The sequence below is a fragment of the Monodon monoceros genome, unplaced genomic scaffold (assembly GCF_005190385.1).
Source record: "Monodon monoceros isolate NGI ecotype Baffin Bay Population unplaced genomic scaffold, NGI_Narwhal_1 Super_Scaffold_1, whole genome shotgun sequence".
Lineage (NCBI taxonomy): Eukaryota > Metazoa > Chordata > Mammalia > Artiodactyla > Monodontidae > Monodon > Monodon monoceros.
In genome coordinates, this window is record NW_021703765.1 from 67,930,048 (window position 1) to 67,940,081 (window position 10,034).

The window sequence follows — 10,034 nt, forward strand, 5'->3', positions numbered from 1 at the left end:
GCCCTGGCCCTACCTCCTGAATATTCCTCACTTGCTGCCCTCACTGGGCCCTTCTTAAGTGAAGGCCTTCCAAAAGCTTCCTTACTCCTCTGTTACCCTGCTCTGAAAACTGGGAGTTTCCTCTCTAATCTGCCCTCTCTCCAAAGGGTAAGGTGCCCCTCTGGCCTTAGCGAGGAGGCTCAGGACAGGTTGGGCCTGCCCTTCAGACGGGGGTGGAAGGCAGGAGACAAATGATGGGGGACGCAGAGGGAAATTGAAAATTATCCCCCCTCGCCTGGGGTGAGCACTCCCTGGAGCTTCACTAGATAGAACCTTACTCATTCATTCAACAGATGAGGAAACCAAGGCTCAGAGACAGGGAGCCACATGTCCAAGAATTCCCAGGAGTCAGCGAGGGGCAGGGATGACTCCCTGGGCCACCTCCCCCAGAAGGCCCTCCCAGATGAGTCTTCTGGCTTCTCTGCTGTTCCACCTGGTGCCTCCTCGCCCTGAGCTACCTCAGGTGCACCCAAGGCTCTCACAGAGTTTAGGAGCTTCTGGAAGATTTGGGGTCTGCTGTTTCTTGCCCACCTCCCACGCTGCTGTCAGAACCTGTACCGAAATGTCACCGTCACAGCAGACAGCCTCCACCCACCCCCCAGCGTGTATAAAGAGCCATATGTGAATTATCTCACTTAATCCTGTAAGGTCAGTCAAGGTACTATTTCCACTTTACAAAGGAAGAAACGGAGGTTCAGAGCAGGTGACACCTGGCCAGGTTCACCCAGCCCAGGAGCAATACCAGGCAGCTGGAATCAGAGGCCAGATTCCTAACCACTGGGCTCTACTACCTCTCAGCTCTAGGCAGAGGTAGGGCTGGGGCCTTGGAGAGTGGGGGCCCTTTGTCTCACTGCCCTTGGCCGTCCCTGCTCAGCCCAGTCGCTCACCTGAGATCCAGGTCCAATCCGGCTAGCATCTGGGAGAAAACCTCGAAATTGCCTTCCCCTTCCAGCTGCCGGGCCACGTGGCTCTTCTCCAACAGCATCGTCTGCCAGGGGAGAGGACAGGCGCCCGGTCAGCACGAGGCCGCGCTAGGCTGCCTGCACACCCCCACCAACCCCCAGGCCCACTCTTCGAGGCAGCACCTAAGGCCCCAACTTGGCTGGACGCCTCCAAATCAAAACATGCCAGACCTTTGTCTCACTGATTCAGAGTCCAGGCAGGGAATCAACGCATGCAACAGGCTCATTCCAATGAAGAAATCCAAGGGTACTAACAATTAACCCACAGCCGCCCTCCAACACACTCGTATGCAACCGAAGCCCTTAATAACTTGACCCACATGGTGATGCACGGTAGACTTTCAGGGCCGGGACAGAAAGGGATTTATCGGGCACCAGCGAGTCTGGATATTCTCCCAGCTCCACATACAAACAACCCTTCTAATAACCTAATCCTATTTTCTGTTCAAACAGAATGTTTGCGGGGGGGGGGGGGGGGAAGGGGGGGGGCCGAGTGATTTCAGAGAGAGGAACAAACAGGCCATGTGCCTGTCACACACGGGCTGCCGCAGCAGGCCAGCGAGCGTCTGTTTAATTTCGGCTTACGCTTTTAAGACCCAGCTAATGAGTGACTGAATTATGTATCTACTCGTGAATATTTCATCCCTGTGATACTCCGAGGCACAGACGAGCCGGCATGCTCGGGGAGGAGATGCCTGGGCACTGAGCGAGGTGGGGAGGAGCTGGCTTTGGCCTGGGGAGCGATGACCATTTAGACATTCCAGGGTTCCAGCTGGAGGCGTGGGCCCTGCTGAGTGGGGCTGAGGCTACTGCAGCCCCGAAGAACCCCCTCTCCCTCCCACCCAGAAGCCTCACCTGGAGCTGGGCGGCCGTGACTCGGCCTGTGGCGTTGAAGTCCAGTGACATCACCATGGAGAACCGGGTGGCACAGCGGCTATGGCCGGTGGACACAGAGCCAAAGGCCCGGAGGACAGTGAAGGTGGCTCGAATCTTCTCCACTGGTGGAGCACGGACAGGGCATCAGCCGTGGCCCGGGTGCTGCCATCCCCACCTCTCACAGGACCCCAAGCCGGCCCCAGGCCCCAGCGGGGCCACCTCCACTCCCCCACCTCAGCTCTAAGCCACACCTCTTCCACTGCTGTGCCGGTCCTGTGCTGCAAGTAGGGGCACGGGGGGAGCAAGAGTGAGCCCAGAAGGGGAGATACACACACCTAGGATTGGTACGATCTGAGTGATAAGGGCTGCCCTAGGGCCTCCTGGGCCTGGTGGACTCTAGGAGGAGGGCAGGGTATTAACATTCTTGGACCTGCTCTCAGTGAACACTCCATCACAGCAGGCTCAAAAAGCCCTGCAGTCCCCGCACACGAGCACCCACTATGTGCTAGGCACCTGGATACAGCCTAGCCTGACTCCCACTCCCCTAACACACACTTTCAGCAGAACTACATTCTGGGAGGGCCAAGACTGGTGCCTCTCCCTGCTGTATCCCCAGCTCCTAACAGGGCTCTAACCTGGGCCACGTGCAGAACAGGTGATCAATAAAGCATTGGAATAACCCCAGTGGAGAAGCAGGATAGTACAATGGTTAAACAAGCTTGAATATGGCCTCTCTCCGTTGTTAGTCACCTGATCTGGAGTGAATTAATTAACCTCCCTGTGCCTCGGATACCCCATCTATAAGATGGGGGTAATAATAGTGCTTACCTACCTCACGTGGTTGCAACAAAGACTAAAAGATTTAATAAAGTGCTCAGAACATGCTCCAAATGTGGTGGTGTTATTATGATGTTTGTTATTATTAAAAAAGCAATACTGCCTGGGCCATATATTCTCAGCAGGGGGAATACTGCCCCCAAGAGGGCAGAAACTGATTCTTGAGAATGGGGGCAGTTTTCCTTTCTTATGTATAGAATAGAACACAGATATATATATGTCTGTGTCTGTATATCTATACACACATACACACACACTGCATAGACAAATACATGGTGAATCTACGGCATTAAATTTTCATGGTGGGAGACGATTAGGAGAAAGAACAATTCAAAAGGCTCCTCAGAGGGGCAACAATACATTGAGAACACTGGCCCAGGGGTAACAGCTCTGGAGCCAAACTGTCTGTGTTTGAATCTCGGTGCTAGGATGTATGAGCTGTGTGGCCTTGGGCAAGCTGGTTAACCTCCCTGCGTTTTAATGGCCTCATCTATAAAATTCAAATAATAATGATGTCTACCTTATGGGGATGTTTTAAATAATAAGTAAGTTGACCTGCTTGGAATAGAGCCTGGCACAAGCATTTACCACGATCACCATCAATACTGTAGCTATCATCACCAATTGACACTCTTTTTTACTGAAGTATAGCTGACTTACAATGCTGACACTCCTTCTTTAATGTCCAGCTCAAACATCATTTCCTCGAGGAAGCCCCCCAGCCCCTTCTCTGCGCTCCCTCCGCCTCTCCCCTCCCCAGCTCGGCCAGCAGGTGGTGCAGAGCATTGGAGTCTGGCACAGATGTGCAGCCGAGTCTCCCTTCCGGCTGTCAGCGCCTCCTTGCCTTTGTTTTTTACTTACAGTCCAGCGGGCTGTGCGCTGCACAGGGACGCCACACCTGAGGGCACGGCATCTCTGTCAGATAGCCACAGGCCTGTATGCTTACAGTCCGGTGGGCTGTGCGCCGCACAGGGACGCCACACCTGAGGGCACGGCATCTCTGTCAGATAGCCACAGGCCTGTATGCTTACAGTCCAGCGGGCTGTGCGCTGCACAGGGACGCCACACCTGAGGGCACGGCATTTCTATCAGCCACAGGCCTGTATGCTTATTAGGGTGATGGCTCAGAACGCGGCGGTCAAGCGTTTGGTTCTAACAATGTCAATGTGCGATGACTTTTCCACATATGGCAGTGAGTGTCTTAGGCAAGGAGTAGCTGTTTCTAATTCACACAAAAGTACCCAACAGACTAGGGGTGGCCCTGCCCGGAAGCTAGCACAGGGTCTGCACACAGGTGCTCAGTGAACGCTAGCTGAGCGGATATAAGAAAGAGCTGCCCAGCACCCCCTCCGACTCTCCCTTCCCTTCCCCCACGCCACTGCCCCCAACGTCCCAGCTGCGCGTCACCTGGAGACCACCGTACCTGAGACCCTGCCATCCACACTGCCTGCCATCCCCACCAGGTGCTCCAGGACCTGCTCGCAGCAGGTGGTCTTGCCAGCACCGCTGCGGCCCAGGGCCACGATGCTCTGGTCCCTCTGCTGGCTCAGCAGAGCCCAGTACGCCCGCTGGGCCAGGGAGCCAACGTGGGCGGGTAGGCCATCCTGGCAGCTCCTGGGCACCTGCAGGAAGATCGCCGGCATCAGCTTTCCCACCCAGCCGGGGCCCAGGGAGCACTCCACAGAGCTCCAACCCGGCCTCAAGCCCAGATCCACGTCCATGCCTCCCATCCTACTCCAGCCTTGTCAGAGACGTCGTGCATTTCTCTGGGGAGAGCCCAGCCTGGAGATCTAGTCCTGCCACGGGCTCGCTGTGAGCCCTTGGGCAGCCTCGGACCCTGCTCTGAGCCTGGCCTCTTCTTCCGCCAATGAGAGGCTTGAACTAGAGCTGCATTAGCTCATGGGGCTCATCTCACTTGCTACACAAAGGACTGGATCGTACCTGTCTGAAATGAAACAGGTGGATAAAATGGCTCAACTGATTAGTGACGTCTGCCATGGAAACAGAATAGGGCATGGGGGAATTGGCAGTACGTGTGCTATGTATTTGCTGTAACAGATTTAGATACCGGAAGCCCCTTTGACTTCATTCATTCATCCATCCGTACATTCATTCACTCAGTAAAAAAAATATATTCATTGAGTGTCTACTACGTAGCAGGCACTATCCCAGGCACTGGGGACACAACACTACTCAAGGCGAATAAAGGAAGTCTCTGCCAACCGTGAGGAGATATTATTATATACCTCTTAAGATGGCTAAAAAACCTGTTTTTAATTCTTTTGACACCCTACCAAGTTCTGGTTAAGATGCAGAGCAAGTGGAATTCTCCCACAATGCTACACAATACAGCCACTCTGGAGAAGAGCTTGGCAGCCTCTTTTACAGTGATACGTGCACTCGTCACACAACTGAGCAATCCCACTCCTAGGTATTTACCCAAGAGAAATGAACATTTGTGTTCACCAAAAAACCCTGTCACTGGTTATACTGAGTATGTATTCAAAATCATCAACAAACTAGAAACAACCCAAATGTCCCTCAACTAAAGAACTAAGATAACCAACCACCCTGGTTTTAGCACCGAAAGTCCCTTGTCCCAGAAAAGCCATTCCCTCCCACGGAAATCAGGACAACTGGTCCCCCTCTGAACAGATAAACAAAGCTGTGCAATAAAATACAATAGAATAAAAGAACTAACGGCTCACAGCTGCAACAATACGGGTGAATCTCAAATGCGCTGTGCATTGTGATAAGTGGAAGAAGCTGATTCCAAAGGTTACATGCTGTACAATTCCATTTATATGACTTTTCAGAAAAGGCAAAACTAGGGAAAAGGGACAAAAGAACAGATTAGTGGCTGCCAAGGGTGGGACATGGGGGAGGGGTTGGCCACAAGGGTATGGAGAACTTTTGGGGGTGATGGGAACTGTCCTGTAATTGATGGCAGAGACAGTTTCACAACTATACGTGTTTGTCAAAAACTTACAGAAGTGAACACTAAAAAAAGTGACATTGGGCTTCCCTGGTGGCGCAGTGGTTGAGAGTCCGCCTGCCGATGCAAGGGACACGGGTTCGTGCCCCGGTCCGGGAGGATACCGCGTGCCGCGGAGCGGCTGGGCCCATGAGCCATGGCCACTGAGCCTGTGCGTCCGGAGCCTGTGCTCCGCAACGGGAGAGGCCACAGCGGTGAGAGGCCCGCGTACCGCAAAAAAAAAAAAAAAAAAAAAAAAAAAAAGCGACATTAACTTATACTTATTAAATTATACCTTATATACTTATATACTTATTAAATTATACCTTATATACTTATTAAATTATACCTTAATAAATCTGACTTAAGACAAAAAAGCCCTGCCTGTAGAGCTTGCTTTCATTTGGGAGAAGACAGATGATAAAAAACCAACTAATTAAATTATACCGAACGGGAGTCATTTTAAAGCCATGAGCTTGGATGAGATCACCAAGGAAGTGGGCGTTTAAAGAGGGAGAGAGAAGAGGTGTAGGGACGGGCACCCTGACTTGGAGCTATCAGGGACCAGCAAAGGACGCTGAGAGGGAGGGCCAGCGGGACAGACGGAAAACCAGGAGAGCGGAATCCTGGAGCTAAGGAAGGGAGTGATGGCAGGAGGGGGGGAGGACCAGCCCCTGAAGTGCTGCTGAGGGTCAAGTCAGAGGAGACCGGAGAATTGTCCACTGGGCTTGGCAGCACGAAGGTCACTGTGACCTTGACAACTGTCTGCTTAGCGTGGTTTTCAGGGAGAACGGAAGAGGGCGGTGGAGGTAGTGAGGGCAGTGGAAAGGCACCAAAGGGAGCAGAGAAACGGGCCTGGCTGGAGGAGGACCTTGGAAGCCCAGGATGCTAAGTGGGTGACAAGTGGGCTAATGCCCGCCCTCCCAGTGGCTTGGCAGGAACAGGGGCACAAACTCTGGTGTGGCAGCCCTCCCCCTCCCCGAACCCCCAGCCTGGGCTAAGGAGCACCCCCAGTGCACTGTTGGCCTTTCCTACCCCGAGACCCCCCAGGAACAGCAATGAGTCCCCATCCTGACACAAATCAAAAGGCTCAGCAGGACCCCAAAGCCGGCAAAGTAGGACAAGCCTCCACACTAGCGGGACACAGCCTAAGGGAACACAGCGGGCAGAGGGGCCTGAGGTCTGAGCCTCAGAGCCACCTCCCGCTTTGGAAACATAAAGTTCAAGGGCCAGGCTATCCCAATCGTCAGCCTTCTCAGGCCTGCAGGGGAACAGGGAGGATTCTGCAGACCCAGGCCCCGCAGTCACACACAGCTACCCCTGCATGCTTGCACACGGGCACACTCAAGGGCACACACACCCAACAAACAGCTGCAGAGGCCTCTGCACACAGGTGTGCCCATCTACACCCCACGCAGTCACAGCACACTCACCCCAAAAGAGGCCAGCCCCAGGCACGCACCCAGCTCCCAGCCACCCAGCCGGCCCAGACCCCCACTGAGAGAGGCCCCCAGCCCTGCCTGGACCGCTCCTAGCCCATCTTCAAGGTGGCCTCAGTCCCAGCCTCACCGCAGGTCTCTGCTCCCACCTGGTGGCCATCTGAGGAACCAGAGGAGACTCAGCCAAAAACAGAAGGCAGCTGTGGGTGTGGGAGGCGGCGTGACTTGAGGGGGACCCACGCCCACCGCAGGGTTACAGGGGCTTAGGGGGATCACGGGACTCAAGTTCCTCCTACCAGGGTGGGTCCCAATCCCTGCACTTTTAGGCTCTCTGACCCAGGCCGTCTGGCAGACGCCGCAATCGAGGACGGTCACAGTCGTGAGAAGTGGGCTTGCGGAGAGACCTGTGACAGACACCCCTCCCAGGGGCCCCTAAGGAACCAGAGCAGGCTCTCGGGGCCTTGGGCTGCAGTAACAGAAGCACAGCCTCCCTGGCAAGGGAGGGGAGAGTGCAGCGTCGCCCTTCCAAGCCCCTGGCCAGAACAGCCAGGCTGGGGAGGGGCCTGGAGGGTGACCTAAGGGTGGGGGGAGCGTCCAGGAGAAGAGAAGCCCCGGGGAGGGGTTGCAGGGCCACTGTCCCCTCTTTAATGGACTCAGCATCATTCGGGGGCTAGGAATGGCTTTGTCCCACAGGACGCCAAAGGGTAAGGTGCAGCTTTTCATCCTCCATCGACAGATGAGGACACCCAGGCCAGAGAGGTGTCCTGACCTCCCCAAGGTACCTGCGGCGTGTTGAACCTTCCCACCAACAAGCCCTCAGAATGGAGCACAGATAAGACTTTTGACCTCCGGGGGGTCTCCCTGCCTCCACTTTTGTCCGCCTCTATCTAACCTCCACTGAGCAGCCAAGAGGGTCCTTTTACAGCGTCAGACCACATCACTGCTCTGCTGAAAATCTCCATCATGCTCAGAGTAGAAGCGGAGTCACTATGACCGTGCATGAGGCCTGGCACGACCCGTCCCCGCTCCTCCTGACCTCCACCTTGCTGTCTCCTCCACACGTTTCTCTTTGTCACGTTGGGTCCGTCTTCCCCCAAGGGGATGAGAGCTCCACGAAGGCAGATTTATCTGCCCACCTTCTTCCCTGCTCCTCCCTCCAAGCCTGGCATACGGGACCCTCAATCGATACCTCAATCGGGAGCCACTGAGTGAATGGAGGGGGGATGGGGTGCAAACGACTCGGCTGTAGCTGCAGACCTCTCCACGAGGTGGCGCTGACAGGTCTTCTTTGCTTTGACTGTCGTCTTAACAAAAAACGGGCCATTTTACACTGCCCAGGGAAAAGTAAATAAAGGCAGAACCGAGGCTTCTGTTTCCCCGTTCACATGGGTGTCTGGGACTCCCGCGGGTCCAGCATGAGGCTCAGAGCACAGAGGGGCCGGCAGCCTGCGTTTAAGGCCAGCTCGTCTGGCAGCTGGCCCAGCTTCTCGTCCATGGAACGGGGCTGGTCACGGTCCCTTTGGTGTCAGGTGGGCCCGAGAGCTGATGGAGACACGCACGGAGGCGCTTGCAGCAGTGCCTGGTACACAGCTGACAGGCAATGCGTCTCTCCTATTGTCACTCTCTCGCACTCCTGCTGCTGTTTCTATCAGTTACCCATTCCCCCTCTAGGGGGGTTCATGGGGCCCCCAGGCCCCCCAAGGCCCACGGCGCCCCAGAATCCATGTCTGCAGGATGCTGCCCACAGACACATCTGCAGGGGGCCTTGGCTGCCCTGCTCTCCCCTGAGATGCAGAGGGACCCCTCCACCCCACCCCTCTTGCACAGTCCCCCAGCCCTGGCCCCATGGTGCCCCCTCACCTTGGCTGCAGAGGGCGCCGTGGGTCCCTGGGGCTGAAGGACGATCAGGTCGGGCCCAGCGCAGGTGTGCAGCAGCCGAGCCCGGTGGCGGTGCAGAAGCGTGTTCAGCACACTGGACTCGTTGACACTGACCAGGGAGGCCAGGTCCTCGGCCTGGTCCAGCTCGGGCGGATTGGCCTGTGAACCATCACACAGTGTCCTCTGGCCTCCTGCCCCCCCCCCCCCCCAAACCCCCCCCACCGCCCTGGCGACCCTGTCCCTGGAGAGCTCTGTGCCAAAGACCAGAACAGAACACAAGGACTCTGGAGAGAGTGAGGAAACCCTACAAATGAAACAAGGGCACCTCTTCTCCTTTGCTCTTTGTGCAGCCGCCCCCTCCCCGCATGGTCCTTCCTCCCTGTGCTCGTGGCGCTGGGAGGGGGGATGCTCTCAGGACGACACAGCAGGACTCCAGCACCTTCTGTCCCTCAAACACGAAAGACGGGTGGTGCTCTAGAGGAAGTGTCCTCTGCTGTTTCCTCCTCTTCCGGGTCTTGTCAGGGAGCTCTGCGTGTGCTCTGTGACACTGAGGCTGGAGGCCAAGCCCTAACCGCCCCATTTCTCACAGCCCATCATACACTGATCGCTTGGAAATATGCCCAAACCCTTCTAGAAGCAAGGGATGACTGCAGCTCTCCTTAGGGCATCCACTCTAAAAACCTTCCTACCATTCTTTCCAGCTTCAGGGAGTTTTTGGGGCCTAATGCTCTGGTGTTTGGGTCAACCCTCAGCTCTTTCATGGGTCAGTTTTTCTTCTGAGGACACTGGCCTTCTGCAAACTCCCAGCACTGGTGGGAGTAGAGGCCCCGGGGTGGGCAGAGAAGGAGCAAAGAGTGAAGAAGATGAACGAGGCCCACATGGAACTCCTGGAGGAAACTCCTTCTCAATTAGTAGGCTGTGAGGGGTGGAAAAGGATCAGGATAGGACCTTTTACTTCTATCATTAGACTCCGACTTATCCGCAGAAAGATTCATGGTGTAGTGCAAAAATTATGCAAAACAACCAAAA

The 10,034-nt window shown here is 55.3% G+C and overlaps 1 protein-coding gene across 1 annotated transcript in view; it reads right to left on the reverse strand.

The window, feature by feature from the left end:
* MYO18B (myosin XVIIIB) overlaps positions 1-9,822 on the reverse strand; it is a 212,530-nt gene extending 202,708 nt beyond the window's left edge. The window contains exons 1-4 of the mRNA XM_029224307.1: positions 8,988-9,822; positions 4,138-4,336; positions 1,857-1,999; positions 927-1,027 (exon numbers count right to left, since the gene is read on the reverse strand). Coding sequence (XP_029080140.1) covers positions 927-1,027; positions 1,857-1,999; positions 4,138-4,168 — 275 coding nt within the window. The 5' untranslated portion in view covers positions 4,169-4,336; positions 8,988-9,822. The remainder of the gene's footprint in view (positions 1-926; positions 1,028-1,856; positions 2,000-4,137; positions 4,337-8,987) is intronic.
* Between the last annotated feature and the right edge of the window lie 212 nt (positions 9,823-10,034).